We start from the raw sequence: 26,886 nt of genomic DNA, 5'->3' as shown, positions 1-26,886 counted from the left end.
CTATAAGACCATGAAACTAAGGAAGTGGGAGGAAAGAATTAACTGTTTTTAGAGTCTTGAAAGTAAAACAATAAAGACAGTTATTCAGTTCTTAAAATGAAATAAAACTTTATCTGATCCAGGCAAATAATTATTTTATTTTTAAATTATAAGGACCTGACAGAGATCCACAGATACATTAAATACTCAAAAAAATGTTTACTGAATTACCATGTGGGCCTAAATGAAGGGTCAGTAAACTATGGCCCACAGCCTTTTTTTTTTTGTAAACAAAGTTGTATTGGAACACAGCCATGCATGCCCATTTGTCTACATATTTTCTATGGCTGCTTTCATGTTACAGCAGTGGGGTTAATATAGTTGTGACAGAGACCATATGACCCACAAAACCCAAAATATTTACTGTGTGGCCCTCTATAGAAAAAGTTTGCTGACCCTGCCTAAATTAGTCCTTGTAGGCTATAGAAAAGTATGGTAGGGAATCTTGGCCGAACATTCAGAAGTTCAAATTTCATTCCCATGACTACTTGCATTACCTTGGGCAAGTTAAGTTTTATGATCTTTGGTTTTCTCATCTATAAAATGAAAACAATACCTATCTCACACAGTTGTTTAAGAATTTTAAATGAGGTATGCCTTATATATTGTGACAACTAGTACTTTTTCTTGGGTGCTTACTTGCTCTCAGTTTACAGAAGGCAAGTTTATGGTACTGGATTATTTTGATGATATCTTTCTGCCTGTACTGCCTTTTCTTTGGTAAAATAAATAAAATAAAAGATAAATTTTTTCCTTAACCAGGTTTTGTTTTGGTTATTGGTTTGGAGACTAAAGGTATGAATCCTTACATCAGGAATATATGGGATTCTTTAGTATTTATCTTTGGTATATAGAATCACAATCTCACTGTCACTAATATATTGTTCAGTAAACATTTATTAATCATCCACTATGTGCTAGGCATTAAAAATTTTTTTTAATTAGTAGAACACAGTTTTTGCCTTTTAAAAGCACAGGATATAGTGGAGGAAATCACTATGTAAACAAATAATTTCAGTAAAGAAATAGGAGTAATAATAATGAAAGTATGGATGAGAAAACTATTGACTCTACCTTAAGGTGTCATGGACGACCTAGAGAGGTGATATTTGAGCTGAGTCTCAATGGATCAGTTCGATATTGTCAGATATATATGGTAAAAAGAATGACACCTCACAGGAGGTACCAAAGTCAATCAACAAAAATTTTTAAGCACCTACTGTGTGCCAAATAATGCTCTAGACAGTGGAAATACACCAATGAACAAAACAGATGACTTTTTCCTGCTCTTGTATAGATTACTTTCAGTGGAACATGCAGACGTGGAAGTGAGATACATAGTATAGCATGGCTGAGCCAAGGAGAGTCTGGGGGCCCCTACCAACAAAGAAGCAGGAGCACATCACACCAGGAAGTTTGAACTTGATGCTCTAGGCCAATGGTGTCAACCCAGGACCTCCAGAGATACTGATGTGTGATGAAGTTATTACAAAGGGATTATCAGTCCATGCTTAGATGCTAAACACACATAGCCTGTGGATTTTGATAAAATGTTTTTTATACATATTTATCACTACTTTTCAATTTTATGTAGTTATTTTGAGTAATAAAATATAGATATAGTTAAACATATTATGAATTCATAATACTTTTTTTACGTTTTCCGTCTTCTCAATCGGTTAGTACTATTGCTACAACTATTTTTAAGTCACTGTCAGAATGACTGATTTTAAAAAGAGATCCTAAAATATTCGGCCTGATATCTCCTGCCAGTACTGAAGCTGTTAAAACTTTTAGAGCAGCCAACCAAAACTTCAGTAAATATTAAGAGAACTCCTTCTAAGTACCAGGCACTGCTCTAGCCCTTGGGGTTACAAAGATTGATATAAAGCAAAGTCTGTGTCCTCAAGGAACTTCCAGTCAAAGTGGACTAGAGTCCAGATGAAGAATACTAAAGTAAACATGGAGAGAAGGGTATTGACTCAAGATATATTGAGATAATAACTCTTAAGCAGTGAGAATTCTCTCACTGAAGGCAGACTACTAGAATAGAAAGAAAGAGTAGATTATTGGGAACAGAGCTGATGTTTTGCTAATGTAGGGAAAAACTATCTTTTTAAGAGTGTTATTTTCTCATAGCAACAAACCTAATCAATCTCCAGAGAACAGGGATATTAGTGATTTATGGTCTCTGAAAATACCTCTTCTGCTTGGTTTTTCTCTGCCTATTAATAAGGTGTAAGCCTGTGAAATAATCTTAAATCAAACCATGTAAATATGTAATGTATATCATTTAAAAATCCATCTGGATCTGGCTCCTTCACAATGACTGTTTAAGTGTGACAGGAGTTGAAGGACAGTCATTTGTGACATTGATGGATCTCTGAACCTTCAGCCCGACAAGCTCACTTCTCTTACTTCTTCACTCTCTCTCTCTCTCTCTCTTCCTCTCTTCCTCCCTACCTCTCCCTCTCCCCCTGTTTTCTTTCTCGCTAAGAAAGACAGAGCTATTGACTAGAAGCCCAGAGTTGCCCCCAAGTTCCGACCACCGGCTCGAATTCTTATGACGTGGACTTGTAATATCCTTAATGTTGCTGTTGGCAGTCAGTTACAGATTCCATTATTGTCGATCAATGCAGTCGCCATGCGAGGTGGGGGGGGGAATGGAGGAGGAGGAGAAGAAAGGAGGGATGAGAGCTTCCTATTCACAGATTTATCAACCTGCCTTTGCTCGCTGGAAATCTTCGTAAAGGGGGCTGGGATGCTGTTGAAATAGCTAAAGCAGGAAGGGGTTAGGGGGCTGCAGTTCTCTCGGCCGACTGAAAGGAAATTTGAAAACCTTTCTTCTCAGAACAAAACAAAATGCTGAATTTGTTCTTTTGCCTTTGTTTTTGTTTGATGATATGCTTTACTTAACTGATTAGCTATTGTGCTGTCTGGTTGTCTAAGCTGCTTCAGTGTAGGAACGTGTTTCTTTTTCTTTGAGTATCTTTATTCTTTATTTTCCTTTGCTTTCTCCTGTCGTTAAACACAGATCATTATTCAATTTTGTCCTGGCTTTCTCATTCAGGCTAAAGCTTAACACCAAGAGACAGAAGGACAGATCTTTCTTCCTTTCTCTTCTATCACCCTCTTTTAACCCTCTCTATTTCCTTCCCCCTCCCCCTCGTTGTATTAGATTGATGTCACAGAGACAGAATTCAGAGTGGAGGGAGGATCACATTTTCTCTTTCATCGTTACAGCCTAGCCAGCAATTGAAGTGTTGGACCCCCAAGAATTTAGTCTCTGTATCTTTCTTTTCCCACTTCATCATTCAGTAATTTTGCTCTCTATGGAAAAGTTTTCTGGCTGGAGAATGAGTCTCCTTTCCCCGGGTGATGTGGCCGAGTGGTTGGATAGTAGCACCGAAGAGGAGAAGAGCCTTCTGTCATTTCTGGGTACGGTAGGGCTCTGCTTGTTCTTTTAACACTTTGTTGTCTGAACTTCTCTTACTTTGGGGAGTAAGACCCCAAATTTTCTGAAATCCACTTTTGTATTTTTAAAAGGGGGAAGAGGAATTAAGAGAATATGTTTAAGTTGTTTGCTTTTCAAGTTTTGTTTATGTCTATAGAAATAGTACCACAAACATTGGCTATGAGAAATAAGAGACAGTTTGCTTTGCTTTAACAAAGAGTGCTAGCTCCATGCAAGGCTTACGTTGTCATCTGGTCAGCTGTTTGTGGTATTTAGATAACTTCTACTAGCCAAAATGTATTATTGTTTTACTATACCTCTTGTTACAGTAATGATGAGGCTTGCTGTGAGCGGGGGAATAGGCTTTGTGTGCAAGAAAAGCCTACATAGGAATTGAGAAGTAGCTTTTATGCCAGGTGTGAAATATTTGTAATGTTCATGTGTAAGATGACTACTGAGTATATAAAATAGGACACATGGACCAGCCATTACTGTAACTATCCATTCATGGGTGCTTTCTAATAAATTTCTAAGTAAAGCAATTATTGATCATGGAATTATTGACATAATAAACAAATTCCTGGGAAAGTTAGGTTACAAATCCAATCATATCTTAAATGAAATAGGAGAACTTGATGCCTATAAAAATCCTCTTTGTGAATACTTTCGTTAGATTAATAATTGCCTTCAAATTTATCTTTTTTATAAATTTGATTTATCTCATAATATATCTCTCTAGATATACATATACCTTTATTATAAATGGACAAAATTTATGGTCTTCTAATTTATTCCTCATGAATATTCTCTATGATCTATGAATAGTCCTCTGCTATTCCAAAAGATATCTCTCTCTATTATATTTAGCATAAGTTTATGTTTTGTTTTGTTTAATTCAATTGTGTTGTCAGTCTTAACATTCTGCACACAATAATCATTTGCACACAAATGATTTCTTTTTTCATGCAGTTTGGATGTAAAGGGTCATCCTAATCAGGTCTTTTCTAATTCTATAAAGACTCAGGTATATATATTTAGATATTAATCCTACTTTTAATTTGTTTAGCATAGTCTTACTTGTCTTAGGCATTTGGGTAACTTTAAGAAATATGTAAACCTTTTAACTCCTCATTTCTCTGAAGCCTATCTCATTCTACTTGCTTCCCATTCCCCTCCCCGCCACGCACATAGCAAAACATCAGTAAAGAAAAACAAATACAAATATCCCTGAGTAAAACTAACCATTTAGAGTCATCGCTAAACATCTTTCCCTTGGTCTTGCATGACATTTTTATGAATTCTAATTATCTAACCTTGAGATTAATTTATTTCTTTTTTTGGCCGTTACCCCACTATGCCTAAAAAGAATTTGATCAAATAAATAGAGATGGGCAAATAAAAAATACTACGTTTGTGCCCCCTCCCACCCTCACTCACATCCTCTATTTAGGAGAGTTAGTAAATTCCTCTTTATCCACAGATCGAGGTAATAAAGACAAAGGATGTTAAAACATGCTTAGAAGAAAAATGCAGATTCCTACAAATTATCTCTCTAATGGAAGGAAACTTTATCATATGTAATAGATAAAACACAGATAAATCAGAGTCACGATTCTGCTCAAGGGCTATAACAAGAAGTTTGGTTACTGAGTGAGTAGATAACTATGTATCCCATGCTCTGCTGTGGCAGGGCTGAGCCCTGGCTGTCAGCAAGTCATTTTGGGGATTGAAGCTCTCTCCTGACCATGGGGAGCAAACACCTCCATCTGTGGATAAATAGAAATTTACTAAACAACTCCAGAGGAACTAGGAGCAAAACTGTCTCAGATATAGCTTGTTATAGTTTGAAGATGAAGCAAAGCCCTTGTGATGAGTCATTTGCTAACGCAGTTACCATTAATGAGAACATGCTTTCCCTAAGGAAGATGCCAAGAGAAAAATAAGAGAACTGAATCTACTTTATGGTGAATCTAGGATGAGTGGAACCAAAAGAGATATTGTATCAAAGAACCTATCAAACTATGCTTTCTTTGCCTAAGAAATTTTATGGCAGATTTCTCTCTAGGAGAGGAGATGAAAGAAAAGTATTTTGTGCTGGTTAGGCTTTTCTACTTCACTTTTGCACAGTAGCCACCTCACTGACGTTCAGGCCTTCCTGTAAATTTACCACGCTGCTCGTTTGATGAAACTTCATAAAACTGTTCATTATTCTATTCAAAAACCTTCCGTGACTCCCTCATCACCTATCAATCAGATAAAGTAAAACACCTTACTCTGGAACTTATTCTGACCCTCCCCACCTGACATTCCAGTATTCAGGGGGCTAGGGGGCTTCGTTTTACCACACTGATTAACTTTCTATGTCTTGCCCTTCCCTACCTTTGCCTGTGCTGTTTCTTCTGTCAGCAGTGTCCCTTCATCCAAACTGGACTTTCCAAAACCCTACCCTGTTTCAGATCTTGCTTATGAACAAGATACTGTGCTCGTTACTGTGGCTGGATACAAAGAAGTATAAGATAAAGCTGCTTGTTAGAAGCATAGAGTTTGGTTGGGGAGAAAATATGAACTATATCCAATTAAGAGAGAAAAACTTAATGATAATTCAAGACAACAATGGAGAAAATAAAATAAAATAAAATAAGCCAGTACCTGATTGTGAAATGATTTATCCAGGCAAAAATTGCTGTGGGAATTTGAAGAAGGGAGACATCATTTTTTGATTAGAAACACTGAAGATTGCTTTACAGAGATAGGATTTGATCTGAATCTTAAAAGATAGAACAGATTTTTATGGAAATAGTGGAGTTTTTTGTATGAGAAGAGTGTCATGAGGAATATTAAATTATGTTCATGTCCAATGAGTAAACTGATTTAAAAGGAATGGAAAGTTCATGTAAAGAAATAATGAGAGATAATAGTTGAAGGATATTTGGTGGTTCACTGTGTAGGACCTTTCATGACAGGCTAATGAGTGACAATTTTATCCTGAGAGCAGTTGGGAAGAATTAAAGGTTCTTGAGCAAGAAAAAGATATGATCAAAATAGTTTTTTAGGAAGACATCTGCAAGTGTCGCAATAGGGAGAAGAGACTAGAAGAAGTTAAACCTGTTTGAAAGCTACTACCGTAGTCCAGATGTGAAATAAGTGCCTCTGTTTTAACACTTAACCCTCTATATTATAATTAGTGGTTTGCTTATTTATTATTAAAACTAGGTTGTGAATGCCTTCACAACAAGGGCTTAATTCTCTGTGTTTTCAGTACCCAGTATACTCCAGGTGCAGATGAATATTTGCACAGCTCAGATGAATAAGTGAGATGAAAAGATGGAGAGAGTACAAAGGATCTATCAGCAGAATTGGTGACAGATTGGAGGAATGGGGAACAAAATGAGTCAAAGACTATTTTTGAACTTGGGAGGATCGTGATACTGTTAACAGAAATAGAAAAGTTGGGAAAGGGAGCCAGTGTTTGAGGGAAGAAGGTGAGTTCTATTTAGATATATTGAGTTTGAGGTGACTAGTACACATCTGGAGAGAAATATAGTTCTCATGATTAGAAATGAAGTTACAGGTAGAGAGCAACATTTGGGAATCATCTAGGGAAGAAAGCTATAGTTGAAGCTCCAAGCATCTATAGGAATCTACCATTGAGAGACTGTCAAGAAAAAACAGGGCAGGGACTGAACCTTAAAGAACACCGGGAGTGGGCATGGGGTAAGGTAGAGAGGAAAAGGAGATACAGAGATAAGGATCATAATAGTAAGAGGAAAGCCAGGATGGTGTGGTATTACAAGTGCCAAAGTAGAAAACGTCAACGATGTGGTCTGTAGCGTCAGTGTTGACAAAAGCCAAAGAAAAGTCAGAAAAGACCACTGGATTTGACAGTTAGGAGAGTTTTGATAACCTGTGAAAGTATCAGTGCTATTTCATTCATTAAAGTTGAGGGAGGAGAAGTCAGATTTTATAATACTGAGAAAGACAGCAGATGATGAGACAGTGAGAGCCACAGGTTACGACTCTTGCCTGGAAAAATCTTTGAGTGATAGAAAGGAAAGGGTGCCTTTTTTTTTTTAACTGGGGAGACTTGTGCACATTTTTAGGTAGTGGAAAGAGCAAGATATTGAACCTACACGAGAGGAGAATAACTGAGAGAACAAAATACTTTATGGGTTTGGAAGTGAGGGTGAGGTTAAGGGCACAGGATTAACCTTTTGAGGAGAGAAGGGAGAAACGCACACAGGAATCAAAGATGCCTGCAGAGATTTGGCAACGGAAAGTAGGGAAGATGAAGAAGATAACAGCCATTGTATTAATCTTCTGGCATTTGTCTTACCCATTCTTGCATTGTAGTTGGTTATTTGTGTACCCATTTATGTTGTTATTTGTGTAGCCATCTAGCACTCCCTTGCTACTTCAGGGTAGGGATCTTCTCTTAATATTTTGGCATCTTCCAGAATAACAATGAATAGGTGCTTAATAATGTTTTGAGTGAATGAATGCTATTCATTTACCCAAAAGTTTGAGATTCAGCCATTTTCACAGTTATCCAAAAAATCTGTCAGATCCACCTTTTTCCCCCCCTTTTCTACTACCCTTCTTTATTCTTATACGTGCAAGTACCATTTAAGGTACCTTGGTAGCATTTGCAATTATTATTCAGTAGATTATAATTGGGTTTTCCAAATTCTAGAATAAGAAGGAACATATTCAATAAGTATTTTGTACTACTTGACATTTTATAAACTGAATTTGTCATTTCATTTCATTAAGTCATTTAAGTGATAGAATAATTCTATAAAAGAATGTAATTTTTACAAAACCTAATGATTTTTAAGTTTCTAAATGACTCTACTGACTACAGTTAATAATTTGGTATTGGCAACTATTATCTGATTCCTAAAATCACACCTAACATCGGAGGGAAAGCATATTCAATAGTTAAAACTCTCATTTCTGGCATTGTGGCAGACTAGATATCCTGAAAAATAATACAGAAACAACTGGAAATGTCATATTAATGAAACAAACATTTTAAACCAAATGACTAAACTCTCCTCTTGGGAAGGAGGAAATCCCCAGGAAGAGAAAAAAGAAAACTAAAATTCCAGGTATTAAATTGTCCTGGGGCATTTGCCAATCTCAGAATTCCAGGAGGTTAAGTTTTCATAGCCATAAGATAGGAGATGGGCTGAGGGTCCAAATAAAGTGAGGAATTAGAACTGAAAGCCTCACGCCATTGTTCCCGACAGGACTGGATCCCTTCATAAGTGAAAGTGGAAATAGGGAAAAATCTGCTTACTGAAAAAACATTGGCAAATCTTATTTATGTGAGTGGGGGGATAGAGGAGGATAAAAATCCCCTGAAAATTCATAACCACCATTCTGATGATAAGGTAAAACTAAAATAATGGACAACATTAATGTGTCAGAGATAGGAAGGGGGTAATTGGAATTGAAGTATTTTAAGATCATTGAATTATTCAAGAGAAGAATAGAAATCAGGATTAACTTTAGGCTTTAAGTACATGTGTTAAAATGTTAAGGACAACTATTAAAAGAATAGAAATAGAGTGAATGATTTCAAAAGCAAAAGAGAAAGTGAATTTTTACAACTTGATCAATCTGAGAAAAGACAGAAAATCAGAAAAAAATCATAGAAAAAAGTAAATAAAAAACACAATAAGATGGTAAAAATAAAATCCACCTATATCAGAAGATACAATATATGAAAATGTTAAAGGTAAAGATTGTCAGACTCAATTTTTTTTTTTAATGCTATGAATGAGAGAGACATAAGGACCCAGTAGGGTTAAAAGTAAAAGGTTTGGGAAAAGATATATCAAGCAAATACTAATTAAAAGAAAGCATAGACATGAAAATGAGATAAAATGGAACTTTATGTCAAAAAGCATTGCTTGGAATAAAGGAGGTCGCTACATAATGATAAAATGTAGAAATCACTAGAAAGGTGTAAAAATCGTACATGTACCCAATAACAGCCTCAACATTTATAAGGCAAAAATTGACGTAAATATAAGGAGAAATTGATAAATCTACAGTCCTATCTACAAAAATTAGTAAGGCTATAGAAGGTATAAAAAACACAATAAGTTTGACTGTATGATCTCACTCATATGTAGAATATAAACCAACACATGGACAGAGAAAACTGGACTGTGGTTACCAGGGGCAGTGGGGGTGGGGGGTGGGCAGTGGGCACAAGGGGTGAAGGGAGTCATATATATGGTGATGGACAAACAAAAATGTACAACGCAAAATTTCACAATGTTAGAAACCATTAAAACAGCAATAAAAAAAAAAAAAAAAACAGTCTTTGGCCCAGGAATAAATTCAGCATAAAATAAATACAAATAAATATTTTTTAAAAATAAAAAAAATAAAATAAAATAAAAAAATACACAATAAGTTTGAATTAAAGGAGATGTATAGAATCCTGAATCCAACAATTACATAGTCTTCTCAAGCACTTATGGAATCTTTATGAAAACTAACAATAGACTGGGGCATAAACAAATCTCAACATATTTCAGTCTTTATATCATACAGAATGCATTCTTTTGATCATAGTTGAAGTAAATTAGGAATTAGTAACACAATTTACCTTAAAAACCTTTACTTTTGGAAACTTTTAAAATTATATTGAACTCTTTAGTCAAAGAAGAAATAATAATGGAAATTATAAAATACTTAGAACTGGACATCCTGAAAATAGTACATATCAAAACTTGGATATTGCTAAAATAATTAAGTGAAACTTATAGCCTTAAGCTTTTATCTTGAAAAGGAGAAAGGCTGAAACTTAATGAGTTAATTAAGCATTCAATTCAACAAGTTAGAAAAAGAAAAGAAACTCAGAGAAAGTTTAGGGAAAAATAATAAAGATAACAGCAGATGATAATGAAATGAAAGACAGAAATAAATGTAGTAGAGTCAGTAAAGCCAAGAGTTGTTTCTTTAAAAATTCCAATAAACATAGATAAAACTGTCAAGATTTGATCAAAACAAAAGAGAAATCACAAATAGACAATGTAAGAAATGAAAAAAGGGGACATAATTACAGCAAATCAGAGACTTGAAAAATAGGAGACTATCATGAACAAATTTATGATAATATATTTGAAAATTTAGGGAAAATGGACATATTAAAGAAAAAAGGTTATTTATTAAAATTGACTATAGAAGAAATAAATGTAAGTAGGCCTGCTACCTATAACCATTAAAGAAATTGGATCAGATTAAAATCTACCACTGGTTATGGTTTGATTTCTCATATAGCTTGACTTCTGAAAAAGAATGAATTCTGGATCACACTTGCATTAATATTTCCTATCAGTGATTCAATGTTTCATTGCAAATGAATAAATTGGCATTCTGGTATCTAAATTGAAAACAAAAAATACTAAGAATGATGCTTAAAACCTAAGCATGGCGACTGAATCTATATTAAGTCCCACGGGTGGTAATGGTTCCCTTAGAGTTTTTAAGTCTTATATCCTTTGCTTGGGGAATATCCTTAGAAAAGAAAAAAAAAAAGTTCTTTCAAAAAATTTTCCTTATAGGGATGTGCAGATAAAAAGCTTAAGGAAATCAACTGATCAGCTATCTAAAGAAAATGGAAATGAATAAGAACATACCAAGATTTAAACCTGATTAATTTATCTATAAGTGTGCTTCTTAATAAAACCTGAAAATTTGTGAATTTTCAAATAGAATGATGCATAGAAAGAAAACCTCAAAACTTTTAAGCCTAATCTCCCATAAAGTTCATTTATCAAAATCTCAATTACAGCTGAAGATTCAAGTTAATATACATGAAAGGACAGTGATTCTTAAACTTGACTAGATGGTACACTTTAATTCCATATGTGAATTAGAAATAACTAGAAAATTTATTAATAATTTTAGTATGTATTAAGTTGAACCATATGAAATTGCTGATATTTTACCATTTTAACATACAAAAATGGCATTCTAAATGATCACATATGTTTATTAAAGGAGGAAAAAAAGGTGTCCAGACTATCCCGAACTATTTTTAGTTGTTTAGTTAAAATTTATTTATTACTAATTATTATCTTTTATTCTGTTTTACTACTTCATGCAGATAAGCAAGAATGAGTGCAAATGATTTATGGAAACATTGTGGAAGAAGTGTTTAAAATTGAGAGAATTCTATTTATTAAAATGTTTTATTTGAAAATTTAGAAAAGATCACCATTATTCAAATCTTGCAACACAAGCCCTCAGTTGTAGAACACTGTATTGGGCAGTTTATCTACAATATAAATATGTAAATATAGTTTGGTACGTGAAACTAGAGAACATATAATCAAGTAATATGAACTTATGTAAGTGTATTAATTGGAAATCAAAGAAATGTGAATAATTAGGCCTGGTTTTATGGAAGTAGATGAATTAAAATTGGTATTGAAGGTCACCTAAGATTTGGCAGGTAAGTGAAAACCATTAGCAAAGACAGATACAGGGGAATGAATAGTTGGAGTGTTGGCAGAAAAGAGTGACTATGTAAGGTAGGGGCCAGGTGATTTTTTTTTTTTTTTTTTTTTTATGTCTAGTTGTCTATCTTAAATCTCTAGGAAGGTAATTACATCAAGAAAGTAATGTTTTAGGGAGATTAATCTGGTAATGGTGAGCAGAATAGCTTTAAGCAGAGAGAGACACAGGAGTCAGTGAGATCAGTTAGGAGGGTGCTGCCAAAATCTGCATAAGATAAAATGTCCTGCACTAGGGTGATAGATGGTAGTTGGATAAAGAGGACAAAATGAAGCCAACAGACGTTTAGAGGAGAGACCTGGCAGTGTTTGGTAACTAAAGGAGTACAATCAACATTACAGGCTCCTCCCTTTTCTATTACCCTCACTAATGAGTGATGTCCAATGTAAACATTATTTGTTTTTGTACAGTGCCATATGCATATTTGATTCTCAGTAAATGATTACATTCTCATCTTTATATTAGAGGCCCAAATACTTGTATGTTTTCAGTACTTTCTATTATTGTCTGTTTTGGAAAAGACCCTGGCATAATCAAGGACCAAATCTTTTTATTAAAGACTTTAAAGATGAATACTGAAATCATGGTATGAATAAATCAAAGATTATACCTGGAATTATGTATGAAACATACTACTACTAAGAACATATTATTAGGTCAGTTAGAAAAAGTTTCAATAAATGTCTTAGAACATCTCCTTAAATTAGAAAACATTGTCTTCCAGAGTTGAAGACAAAATGTTATTCACCAAAATGAAGCTGTGAGATTAAGAAAAATCTTATAACTAGATTGAAATGCTCAAAACGGTCATTTTATGCTGAACAATGCTTTCTTAGTTATTTAGAGATTGTTCTTTGTAAAACCTAGGATCTTAATGCTTTTTATCTTTGTTTGTCTCATAGAATTGACCTAAGTAGTTATCTTTCCACTTAGGTGTACTGAAGATTACTTTATGAAGGTAGAAGAGCAGATTGTTGTTTTTTGTTTTTTTTAAGACTGTTTTTTTAGGGCAGTTTTAGGTTCACTGCAAAATTAAGAGGAAGGTACAGAGATTTCCCATATACCCCATGCCTCCACACATGCATCGCCTCCCCCATTATCCACATCACCCATCAGAGTGGTACGTTTGTTACAGTTGATGAACCTACATTGACACATCATATCACCCGAAGTCCATAGTTTACATTAGGATTCATTCTTGATATTGTACATTCTATAGATTTGGACAAATGTATTATGACATGTTAACATCATTGCAGTATCATACAGAGTATTTTCACTGCCCTAAAAATCCTCTGTGCTCCACTTATTCATTCCTTACGCTAAGGGCAGGTTATTTTTTGGAGGACTTTTTGTCACTTTTTTATTCAAGGAATCAGGAGTAGGTATTCTTTATAGCTTGATTCTTACTTTGTTCACATTTTTTCACCATTACCATAAGCAAGTCACCTTTTCCCTCTTTACCCCGTTGCCTCACCTGTTTGTTTCTTGACTAGAATATTCTTATTAGCCTCAGTGTTCCAGGATTGAGAGTTTTCTTTAATGAACTTTGTTTGCAGTAAATTATCCCTCAAAGAATATGATTTAATTCTCTTTAAAATATGAAGTATCACATGCATATTGTTAAAGTTCTTTGGGTTATTTTTAGGAAAACAGTAAGAAAATTGGAGGCTCTATGATTATTTATCTGATCTCCATTACAACCCATTATACAAAACACAGGTAGAACAGGATGGCATGCATGGATCCAAACTGCATGGGTTCCAATCCTGATTCTGCCCTTTACCAGCTGTGGGCATGGGCAGAGTAATAGAACATCATCTTGTTTCCTTATCTGTAAAATGGGGCGATAATTCTAATTCCAGAGAATTGTTATGAGGATTAAAGAAATAACTAGTGTAAAATACTTAGCATGTAAGAGGGGATAATAAACGATAGTTGGGTATTGTAGTTATCCTTTTTGTGTTTTTATTATTATTATTACAATCCCAAGTTATCACTAAGAACCAGAGATATGCTTTGTATTTGAAACTTAAGTTACCATATAAACATCCCTGAGCTGTTTTCTTAGCCTTTCTGGTTGAGAGTGTTATTTGCACTGAAACTGTTCTCTACCATCTCATCCAGTATCATCATGTGAAGCCCTAAGTTGAAGAAATGGAATACTTGTGGGTCTCCAGATTCCTTGACCAGAGAGAAATCTGTTCTTCTATTATATTAACAAGAAGAAATTTAAAAAAATAATAATAGTAGAGAATAAATTTGTTGAAGTAAAGAAAAGATGAGGGACTGGATGGCTTTACTTTCTGAGAATTCACCACATTTCTGTACTTAGCACCAATTCATATGTATTGAAGTAAGTGTCTAGGGCATGCAGACTTGAAAGGACTGCTTGTTTGAGTAAAGTACTGCAGGCTAAGTGATACAAATTGGATGAATTAAAGTGGCTTTGGGAATTAGTATTTCAGAGCAGCTGAATCGTAGTGACTGTCAGTGCGTAGGCTCTAAAGCAGTACAAGTGGGATACAGGAGAAAATGTCCTACTGAAAATCAGGTGGATGAAATCTATAAAATTCCCAGGTGCTACCGTGTTAGCAACTGTATAAATGCAGTGTGTAATTTTCTTCTCTTTGCTCTTGTCACTTTTCCTTTATAAAATTGTACCTACATCTTTAAGCTCCATTACCTTTAGGAGTCCTCCAACAAGAAGTATGAAATTTCATTTTCATGAAATCTTTTTTTCTTTCACATTGTGCCATTTGCTGTTAAAGCCCCTCTTTACTGAAGAGGTGCAAACTCCTTTCCTAATACTATTCCTTCCTTCCTATTCTGTTTCTTAAATGTCTTCTGTGTCTCCTACAGAAGATGAATTCTCCTAATTTAGTATTCATAGCATGGAGAGAAAGTTATTTGCTTATCTCATTCATTAATAACTTGAGCCACTGATGTATCATATCTTATTTATTGTCATTATTTGCACAATATAGGGGGAAAATAGATCATAGTAAAGTAGACTCAGCAACACTATACACTATATACACACTGAAATTTCAGTGACTTGAATGGGTCCACAAACAGTTTGGTGTGTATTCAATTTTTTATCATGCTTTGTTGAAATGTTATTGATTTTTAAAAAGGTTTTTGAAGTAAACTGAAGTATTCCTCTTTTGAGGATAACATTAGAACACTTGTTTCCTAAATATAATAACAAAAATATTAAAGGGGCCTATGAATAGTTAAAATTGACAGAGCATTCACATTCATTCATGTTTTATAATTCTGTACACAAAATTACTAGGCATTGGCTTGGGTTGCTATTAGTGTGAAGTATTTAAGTATACTATACATGCCAAGTTGACTGCCTCTATGAACATGCAGTGTTTTTCTGGTCTGTCATAACTAGAGAGTTTTGTTGTGAGAAAGATATTTTGGTTTCTTACATCAGTGTCCACCAAATTAAAACTTGATAAATATCTTTTTACATTTTGTTCATCTTTCGTGTTAAATTTTCTGAAATTACTTTCACATTGGTAAGGTTATTTCCCTTGTTTTAAATTTTGCCCCCACTCTCATCCAAGAGAATAATAATTGTTACCAGCTCAGGGGATTAAGTAAGGTAGATGCTAGACCCAATACTTAGCACATAAAAAACACCCAACATTAACTAAAATTATCATAAAAATATTTCCGTCTTAGACAAATTATTTACAAAAGAGATGCTTAAATAACTTTCACAGTACATCTTTTTCTCTTTAAAAAAAGTATTTTTAAATTATTTCCTCTACCTTTTTTCTTTTAACTATGGTAAATCATTCTAAAAGTGGTAGACATTATCAGAATTCATGACATTTTTAGCTATGTTATTTATGTTAAGTATATGCATATATGACATGATGGTATATGAATTTTGGTTAAATGTGATTGAACAAAAAGTAAATATAGTTGGTGTTTATAGATATTTGGCCATAATGATGTTATGTAAGAGATACTTTTCTCATTTAAGGTATTTTCTGAGGTTTTTAGAACCTAACTCTCGGTTAATATGATAAACATTTCCCTTTATTCTCTTTCCAAACATAGTAATATTCCAGAATTATTTCAATCACATTCATTATTCAGAATCCTGAGAAGAAAATAATTCAGAAAGTGCCAGTAAGTGTATCTATGTAGTGTTTCTATGTGATTTGTACCTTTTGGTAAAGTGTATTTGACCAGGTGGTTTTTCATTTCAGAGTAAAAAAGTTAAAGCCCTTACGTATAGGCCTGTGAGGCCTACATTATCTGAGCACGCCTGCCCTAATTCTTCTCAGGCTTTCTGCTACTGTTTGTCCTCACTCACTGACACCAGTCCCACTGGCCTCTCTGCTACACTTTATATTGGCTTCCGTCAGCCTGCAGTGTTCTTCCCTGATAAACCTACAACGCTGACTTCTTCACTTCCTTAAGTATCGGCTCTCACCTCACCTTATCCATACGACTACCTATTCGCTATAATTACTATAGTGAAATTACTATACCTCTTCATCTCCCTTACACTGTCCTACTTTTTTTCCTCTCTGAAACACTTCTTGACATTTGCTTCCTGATAAGTGAACTAAAGGCCATGCACACACTTTTAGGTTCTAAAGGCAGAGGTTGACTTCTGTTTGTTGAATAGGCATATCCTCCACCAAAAGTGCTTTTGCTCCTGTAATTATCCAGTTGTCAGTTTCTTTGCCACACTTTTCAAAGAAAGCACATTGACATAGAGGAAAATGAGTATGTTGAGTAAATGACATTATAATACTCCTTTTTGGAATTAGAGAGCCCTTTTCTTCCAAAAAGCTAATTTTGCATCAAAGCATATAAACTCATTCATCTTGTCTTCATCTCTGGTTGGTCTGAATAACCCAATAGATTAATGAAGACCAGAGCAGGAAAGGTGAAATGGCTTACACAGAACCACACAGATAGTTGGTAGAGCTGCTAAGAAGAGCACCCAAATGTTCTCTTTGTTCAATACATCATCCTGTGTGGAGCTGTGTTGGAGGTTATGTCTCGTTATTATAAGTTGTCAGCTATCTCAATTCATACCCAGTGGCAAAGGATAAATTTAAAACTTCACCAGGACTTTTATAACTTTTTTCACCTTTCAATCTGAAGATGAAAAATATTATTTTTAGAGGATGAGAAAGTGAACAAAACAGTTTCAGACCTTTATCTACTGAAACAATATTATAAGTCTCTTGTCTCAGTCGTAGAGAGCGAGTAGACTTTAAAATGACTGTAATTAAATATTGTGACTATGAAAGGAATATTTTTACAGCAGGTGAAAATAATGAGATAGTATGTAGCTTGAGGGGGTGTAGAGGAGAGAGCTGTCTAATTTTGGCCTATTGGAACTAGTATAGATTTTCTTTCTGACTCAGCAGAAATGTAGCTTTAAGAGCATAGTAGCAACTTTCCTTTCTGCTTGGAGATTTAAAGTTAAAGGTAGCTGGACCGCTGTAATGTGCAGGCCTGCCTGTGACTAATTCAGCACGTTGTTCATTCTGCTCTTGATGATGGTGCTCCTCTGTTTCTAAGTGGACATTGGTTCTTGGGGTATATATTCTTCTCTCAGCTTTGAAATAGTTTACAAGTCTTCTGAGAACCAAAGAACCTGGGTATTCAAAGGCCTTTTCTGCATCTGCAGATAAGTTGCATTGTTGTGGAGGCTGAGAAAGTCAAGAAGTGTAGACTTCTTCCTCTTATCGTTAGTTGATTTAGCTTACCTCATTCCCTTTTCTTTTCCCTCTTTAGTGACAGTTGTTGAAACTTCAAGAATAATTTAATTTCTTCCTTTTTTTTTTTTGGTGAGGAATATCAGCCCTGAGCTAACATCCGCTGCCAATCCTCCTCTTTTTTGCTGCGGAAGATTGGCCCTGGGCTAACATCTGTGCCCATCTTCCTCCACTTTACATGGGGTGCCGCCACAGCATGGCTTCACTAGCGGTGCGTCAGGGGGCGCCCCGGGGTTCGACCCGGTGAACCCCGGGCCGCCGCAGCGGAGCACACGCACCCAACCACTGCGCCACCAGGCCGGCCCTGATTTCTTCTTTTTGAACCCAGTAACATCTTTAAGATACATCAGAGTTGTGATTTTTTTTCTTTTCATGAAACGGAAAGAATCTAAAAGGAAAAAAAAAGTATAACAAATAATATATTTGTTGGAGTTTGAAATATGGTTGCTCATTTTAGCCATTATAATTTCAAATACTTAAAAGCATTGAAATATATTTATTTAATGAGTTCGTGTGCCTGAAGACTAAAATCAGATGTTTGGAAGAAAGTGAGGAAATAAGTTTCAATATTTTTCTTAACCAGAACATTGCAAAATAAGGAAAACTGTTTACTAGATCATTTTATCCTTGCTAATGGAACTTAACTTTTCTCCCAATTTGGTTTCTCCATCAATTATTCAGAGATTAAAATATATTATATTGTAATACTCAATCTCATGTATCTTCTAATTATAGGTAATTATCAGAGGAAAGATGAGATTTTCTTCTACCTTCACCAGCCCCTCTCCCCACCTGCCTGCCCCCCATATAGAATTGCCTAACTTGGATAATCACTCTTTTAATTCGTGTTCCTGAAGTCTAAAGGTCTTGTTGTTCAATGTGCTTTGACCAACTGATTTGTTTAAATTCAGTTCTTTGTGCCATTCCTGTGAATTTTAGCTAATTATACATCCATTTTTTAGAATTGTGCGTTAGAAATCACATGTGCCTAATTCTGAAAATGGCTTTGTACATTAAGGCTCATTTAACCACTGATGGTTAGAGAGAAGTTGAGAGACTTACAGTTATTGGTCATAATTTTAAAACATGGAACTTTCTTGTACTGCAGGCAGGCATATAAGATGCTATGTTGTCAATCTCTCAGTCATTACGAATGTTGCAGTTTGGCTTATGTCTTACTGGTCAAGATGTCACAGAGAAGATAGTTTAGTCATGGAAAGAAAATCAGTGTCTAGCATGCAAAGATCGTAACAGGGTAAGCACTTCCAGTAGGATTTTCAGAGGAGGGGTTGATTTGTGTGCATTACTGGGTCTGTGTGAAATGGTGTCCTTTTGGCACTAGCTGAATATAAATTTCAGTAAATGTTTTTTCTTGCTGCAGATTAGTGTAATACAGTGAAATTTTCTGTAACTGAGTGGAGGTAGTGGTTGACGTCTGCTAATAGCCTGAAAGTAATGAGGATGTGCAGTCTGAACGATTGATTGAATAGCTGCAGTCCTGTGTGTTTCTTTCTCGCTTGCTCTCTCTGCAAGCTGTAGAAAGGGAGGGGGAAGAGCAAGACACAGGGAGGGAGCGAAAGAAAAAACGCTTTCTCTTAAGTGGAAGTAGCACGGATCCCAGGGGCCAGGAGGCCAGAAATGGAAGTTTAAACTGCATCTATCTTTTAAAGGGAGAACAGCAGGAATCAAAATGTCAGTCTCCGGAGTCACGATTTACTCCTTATTTTTTAAGATCTGGAAGATAACACAGAATACTTTTTTTAGGATGTGGTTTTTTTTTCTTTTCTTGTCCATGTTGAGATTATCTAATGTTATCTGAGAAGCTGGATTCCTATATGTCTGTCAGTTGAAGTGGAGATGGGAAGCAGTTGTGATAAAGGTATAATATGTATATATCTATCATCTGTGTGTGCGTGTGTATGTGCATATATATATGCATATATATATATCACTCTATGAAAAAAATTTTTTAAATGTAATCTTAATATAGTATATAGTAATTAAATTGTAGAATATCACATCATCTGCAAAATTCCAAGCTTGTTAGGTCAGTTTGAACAGATTTAGGATTCCAGAATAAGATCTTAGTAAGGTCGTATTGCTAGAACAAGGAGAAGCTGATCTATTTTTATATCTGTATAGGCATATGTGTTATTTTATCCTAGCAGCAGCTTTCAGTCTTCTCATGGCCCTTTGGCTGCAGTCTGGTGAATCATCTTATCTGCACAGAACTGAACTTTGACCTTTGTGCAAACACCATCAAATCATGTGCAACACTAGGCTATATTTTGTTCACAAGAATATTAAAAAATTTCATTAAATTCTATTAACTGCTATATTGCTGACAAATATAGAAGTAGATTCACTGTGAGATGCAAATATTAAGTGAACTTATAGAGATTAAACATAGATCAGAGGAAATTACTTTTTATATGTACACAGGTAAAGATATAAACTGTCATGCTAAAGCAGATTCTTAACTGTGACCAAGTCTCCCTAGTGTCTTTATGGTTCAAACACCACAGAGATAAAGAGACAAATTATGTGGAAATACAATATAATGCACCTTGAAAGCAAACTGATTTTTTGTGGGAAAAGAACAAAACAATAATTTTACAATTTAGCGAAAGATCCTAAATTTTGGACTTTTGATGTTTCTTTCTTCTTTTCCAGAGGTGCCAGCAGAAAGGTCCCCCCGCAGACGGAGTATCTCAGGGACCAGTACATCAGAAAAACCCAGCTCCATGGACACTGCAAATACCTCACCCTTCAAAGTACCAGTAAGTGTTTCTCTTCTCTAAAAGACTATTTTACTTTTCTCCTTTCTTCTTAGAGTTAGAGACAGTTACTAAGGAACCAAAATATTTTGCTCCTCAGGAATTTCTTTACAATACTGAGGTTAAAGGACAGAGTTATCAACTTACATGGATTAACTGTGGTTAATGTCCACTACTTTAAGTATAAAGCGAATATTATTTTTACTTGTGGAGTATTTCCAAAATATGTAACTAAATACATTAAATTCAAATTCCTTTGAACTAGGGAGTGCAAATTTTTGCAGGATGTCCTTTTATCAGGTTAAATCTGTCTAGCTGAAACCTGCCTAACTAGCTAAAACCTGTCACAATTCTGTAAAGGTACTGGTGGGATTTTTTGGGGGGGTATGATTTTTTTATTTTCCAGAGCTGGAGCACAAGCAGAGAATGATGAGACTTATAAAGTTGTGGAGCAAATTATCAGAGACTTATACAATTGTGAGTTCTAATCTTGAAACCTGGCCTGTGCTTTGCTTAAGCCGTCTTTTAGATGGCCATCTAAGGGCTTAAGAATCACCCTGGAAGAGATATCCTAGTTTAAAATACTCCTTAAACTGACTAGGCAGTACTGAGAATCAGTATTAAATACAAAAGAATGCTGAGATGGAAAGGCTGTAAGTGGTCATGTCGTCTGACTACCAGTTGCTGGCCTGGTTTGGATCTTTTTGATATAACTCTGAGTAACTCAGATTTTAATTCATCCATTTTATTTGTTTATTGAGTAAGAAATATACTTCCTAATAATATCATTTTATTAAAATTCATTGATTTTAAACTTGGAAAGAATTGCTTCAATGAGGTCATTATTGTAGGTACAATGGAAAGCAGTATAAACTAGAAAAAGAATTTTCTGTTGGAAAAAAATTTTTTCTTTTAATTCGGCCAAGTTTATATGTTGTGTTCTTTATTTATTTATTCCAATACTATTATTTTTAAGTTTAGGATGACCTTTTAAGTAGAACTGATATTTTGAGATATATAAGCTGACATTCATTTGTAAGTTAACTGAATCGAATGTTTATTTTGGATTAACCCTGAGAAGCAAGATTTCCCCTTATTGTATCTCAGTGCCTTGCAGAGTTGGTGATATCTGTTACTATGACATCTTTCAAATTTTCACAAATTTTCTCCTATTTTGAAGATCACAAGTAAGTATTGGGTTAATATGCTAACCAAATTATGACAGGAATTTTAAAATATCAGATTTCATGCCTTTTACTAAATTTCTTTGTTCCATAGACATAGCAACCTATGTAAAAATTTTTTTTCATAAATGAAGAAAGCATTTTTTCCCCTCCTCTCCCCTTCTTGTTTATCCTGATAAAACAGAGATCAAATACAGTAAAACTAACTATCCATGTACAGAGTTTGGTGAAAAGGATTGAGTTAGAATTTGAAGTTTTCATTCTATCATGTTAGAATAGAATGGTGAATTCTTAAATTTGTTTTTCAAAGTCAATAACTGAAGAAGAATATCCCTCTACAATGTAGTAACATTGAAGTACTTCCTATATTGAATCTGAAGTTCATGGCTGGGCTTTTTAAATTTCAATTCATTAGGAACAACAATTTTTATTTATATTTAAGCAATAATTTGACAGCTAATTCAAAGTTTACCTTAGTAATTTAAAACTAATTATTCTTGAATAAAAGTAATAAACCAATGATGCATGTACATGAAGGCTAGCACTACTTATAAACCACTTACTCAGTTGTTAGTCTTCTGACAGTCTCAGCCACCTCATGGATTTAAAAATATTGAGGGAAAGAAGGGGCCTCTGTCTAGCAAATTGTAGTCACAAAGCCCATGCACTTAGCTCTCTAGGAGAATTTAATCATTCACAAGCCCTCACCTAGACAATTGTTTGAGAAATAAACATCAGAACATACTGATTGCACTAAAAAAAAAAAAAAGACAGTGAATTGAGGGAAGAGGCAGAGAAAATGAAAAGCAAGGAGTCATAAAACAATCTGAATCCACTTAGGATAAAGGCAAATAGCCTTACATTTATCAATAGCCCTTAAGGGTACCATTATATTACAGGATGGATGGCGCAGAGTGCAGTAATTGACACTGATAATAATGACCCTGAATCATCAAGAAAAAGTGAAATTATATTTGTTGTGCTGGGCTTTTTTTAAAGTGAAACTGTATAATATTGTGTGATATCCATTGAGAATATTTAAAATCTTGAAGATATGTGATGCTTATAAAACTTTTTATCCAGAAAAATCTGGTTTGTGAAGTAGCTCATTCCTTAATAATGCTAGATAAATAATTTATATTCTTTTAAGAGAAATCAAAATATGCTGGCTAAATGAGGCACTGCAGCACTTGAATGTCTGTGGAAGTACATTGTATTTTTTTAATTTCCATATAATACCAAGAGCTAATATGACTTACATCACTTAAATGTATTGCCGATAAGAAGTATGTCTAGTTTTCAGATCAACACAAAATATTTTGGTAATTAATATCACAAAAGACTCTCCGAATATGGGAAAACAGTACAAAAAGGAACCAAATTTTGAGATGCTTAACTTTAAGTTACTTATACATTATCTCAAAGAAGATCATTTCCATGCTAACTCTATGAAGGGACAGGAGTGTGATTTAAGCACAAGTACTTGTGGTTCCAGGATTCTTTACTCTGGTGAACAGCAGGTTCGCTACTCATGAGATATACCCAAAAAAGAGCTGATAGTGGACTCTGAAAGGACCTTATTCTTCTCAGCTCCATTTTCAGGCTCACTAAGAGCAGATGACATAGATTTTAGCAAACCTTGACTGAAATTATTGACAATGACATACTTATTGAATGCTTACTTTAGGCAAACTATTAGTGATTCACCAATTATTGATACTTTCTTGGCATTATACTTAGTACTGGGGAAACAGAAATGAACACAACAAAATTTTCCACTCCCAGAGAACTTATAGTCTAGTAGCAAGAGACAGAAAAATTACCAGATTCATAAGGAGGTAGATAAGCATGATGACACAGGTTTTTAACAAGGTTTTAGCTTCACACATGCACTGTGTAAGCTAAGGCTTTGCCAAGGAACCAGTATTTGAGTTGAGTTTCAAAGGCTGAATGAAAATAGTTGACAGGGGAAGAAGAGTATTCTAGGCTGAAGGAAGAGCATTTTGGAAAGACACACTTCATAAGGTGACTGATGCTTCCAGGGAATACAGAAAGGGTTCAGTGAGGCAGGAACTGAAAAGCTTGTAGGTAAAAATGGCAAGAGAGAAGGCTGGAAAGATAGATTGGGGTAAGACTGTGAGTGGTTTGCTTGTCAAGCTTAACTAAACTTTGCTGGCCACTAAAGCATTAGAAATTTGTTTATTGAAATGTTTGTCTTGGCTCAAAATCTAAACCAATTTGTATAAATACTGTGAAGTATTGGTAAATTACGTGACTCTTCCCCAAGTGACTCTTCTTTCTCTTGCTGTCACTATCTCAACTCAGGGTGATAGGTGAGAGGCCATTATTGAACAGAAGGCCAGCCCAGCACCCACCCCTGGCTATCAGCTGACACTGCTGATAGTTCTAGAGTAGAGGTTAGCCTTAGGGAGATTCAGGAGCAACCAGTGGGTAAGAGTTACTCGTATCCTGCTGACTGCAGCTAGATAAGGCAGAAAAGAGCCAAGGAGTAACTATACCAGTGAGCCCCAAACCTTAGTATATCTTCCTCATTCCCCAAAATTTATATTTTTAAAAACTTAAAATGGATAACTAGTATAGCAGTGTACTCATGCATATTTCTTCCTTATTCTAAGGCATCTTATGCAGGTTGTAGACGGCAGAATCAGTAAGTTTAAAAATAAGGACATGAAAAATGGAAGCGGGAACTTAGATGGCCACTGAACCTATCAGTTAAGACAAGGTCTTGGTATTTAGGAATGTTTAAATGAACTTGTACTTGTATCTAATTATAGCCATAAGAAAAAGCAGAGATCTGCAGGATAGTTTTTTCTGTTCTTCCTTCACTCTCATTCCATATTTCTTCACCTTAATTCCAGTTGCAATTATTTGTAGGTCTCTGTCCCTCATTAGACAATAAATATCTCTTCTAGGGGCTGGCCCAGTGGCATAGTAGTTAAGTTCGGTGCACTCTGACTTGGTGGCCCAGGTTCAGATCCCAGGTGCAGATCTACACCACTCATCAAAACCACGCTGTGGCGGCGACCCACATACAAAATAGGGGAAGATTGTCACAGATGTTAGGTCAGGGCCAGTCTTCCTCAAGCAAAAAAGAGGAAGATTGGCAACAGATGTTAGCTCAGGGCCAACTTACTCACCAAAAAAAAAATCTCTTCTACTCATCTTTGTAGCTACCCCAGTGCCTAACACAATACCTCGCACATAGTAAACATTCAACAAATAATCATTGAAGGGATAAAATATGCATGAGTTATCTAGGAACTAGAATCAAGTATCTCTCACAGCTATTCTCTTGGTATTACTGATGATGTCTCTAGTCAAATGGATTACTTAACCATTTAATAACCACTAAGAGATCATTTGGAATAAATGAGTTTACCTGTGTAGAATAGTTACATTTTTTCCCTCAGCAAAGAGAGATTTTAATTTATATTTGGAATTCAGGGCTATGGTATTTTATATATGTAGGGTATACTGTGTGAAACTAGATAGAATTCCTTATTTAATGATTTGTTTCTGTGGCTATTTCTTTGAGCCCTTTAGGTGTCATACATATGTATAAGCTCACAATGTTTTTGCAGATCTGATTTTTGACTAGTAGATTCTTCAAGAACAATTTTAGTCATTTGAATGATTTTTCCCTCTTTTTAAAGATCTTATTTTTCATTTTTTCTTTAACATCCTACTAGACTTTTTACTTTTGTCATATTTGTGTTTTCCTTTAAATAAAACATCCATTATATGTTTTACACATTGATAAAACTACATTTAAATGATATTATAGGGATGATTAGGAAGAAATGAGTAAACTAATGAAAAGTTATCCAGGTCCTTAAATTTAATGCAGAAAGGGAAAATGATCACGTCTTGTAATTGTATATATTTATTTCACATTCCCTGAGTTTTTGGAACAGGCTTCTTTCTTTAATATTCTATTTATAAAGTGTCTATTGATATTTATGATTTTTGTATCACTTCTCCTTAGACGATGGCATCAAATTAGCTTTGGCTAAAAGAAAGCCGCTTGTGTTCCGGGCCAGGTGCTCAGTTTAGTGTTCTTATTTCCATACCACAATGGTCTGAGTTGGCCTTCTATGTGAATATAACACAATGCAGTCGCAGCTGCTTCATTTGTATTAGCTTTGAGCTTGGCTCTGAAAGAATTCAGGCACTAAAAATGTATGCCAAGACAACCAGAAAGCATAGTTGAACTAAGGCACTAGCTGACTATTCCTGTGTAACCCTCCTTGTGTTCTTGTCACAATGACACCTGAACATTCCGAATCAGACATACTAGATATAAAAGACTGTCAAAAGATGAAACCTTTGCCTACTTTTTAGAAGAAAGTAAAGCTTTGGAAGATAAATGTAGACTAAGTTAAATTCCTAAATTTAAAAGGAATGTTTTAGGGGCTGGCCCGGTGGCGCAAGCGATTAAGTGCGTGCCCTCCACTGCGGCGGCCCGGGGTTCGCTGGTTCGGATCCCGGGCGCGCACCGACGCACTGCTTGGAAAGCCATGCTGTGGCGGCGTCCCATATAAAGTGGAGGAAGATGGGCACAGATGTTAGCCCAGGGCCAGTCTTCCTCAGCAAAAAGAGGATTGGCAGATGTTAGCACCGGCTGATCTCCTCACAAAAAAAAAAAAAAAAAGGAATGTTTTAAAAGGAATGTATAAAAAGAGATGTTACATCCTTTCTTAAATATCAAGGTATCAGGCTGTTAATATTGGTCTCTGTTTTGAATAGAATCCTCAATAAGATCAATAAGATCCTTAATAAAATCTTTGTTTTTCCAAGTTAAACCAAGGGACAGAAAGCTTCATGCCCACTTAATAAAGACCAGAAAGTGTTCATTGTCTAAACCAGTGGTTTTCAATTCTGGCCATACTTAAAAATCACCTAAGGACGTTAAAAAAAAACAAAACAAAAACTAATGCCTGGAGTCCACCTTAGACCAGTTAAATCAAAATCTCTGGACTGGAACCCAGTCTTCTGTATTTTTTTAAAACCTTCCCAGATGATTCTAACGTGCAACGAGGGTTGAGAACTATTTGTCTAAATGATTGGTTAAACTATTGGGAACCCATTTTAGTCAATGTCTTCCCTGTGGACAT

At 35.0% G+C, this 26,886-nt stretch overlaps 1 protein-coding gene across 7 annotated transcripts in view; it reads left to right on the top strand.

The window, feature by feature from the left end:
* The window catches only part of RASAL2 (RAS protein activator like 2), a 391,607-nt gene that overhangs the window by 279,805 nt on the left and 84,916 nt on the right, over positions 1-26,886 (top strand). For all 7 annotated transcript variants that reach the window (XM_058539992.1, XM_058539991.1, XM_058539990.1 and 4 more), the window contains one exon: positions 20,464-20,570. In XM_058539992.1, the coding sequence (XP_058395975.1) occupies positions 20,464-20,570 (107 nt within the window). The remainder of the gene's footprint in view (positions 1-20,463; positions 20,571-26,886) is intronic.

This window comes from Diceros bicornis, chromosome 4 (assembly GCF_020826845.1).
Source record: "Diceros bicornis minor isolate mBicDic1 chromosome 4, mDicBic1.mat.cur, whole genome shotgun sequence".
Taxonomy (NCBI): Eukaryota; Metazoa; Chordata; class Mammalia; order Perissodactyla; family Rhinocerotidae; genus Diceros; species Diceros bicornis.
Note: the sequence above shows the minus strand (reverse complement) of the source record. Positions and strands in the feature narration are given on the sequence as shown.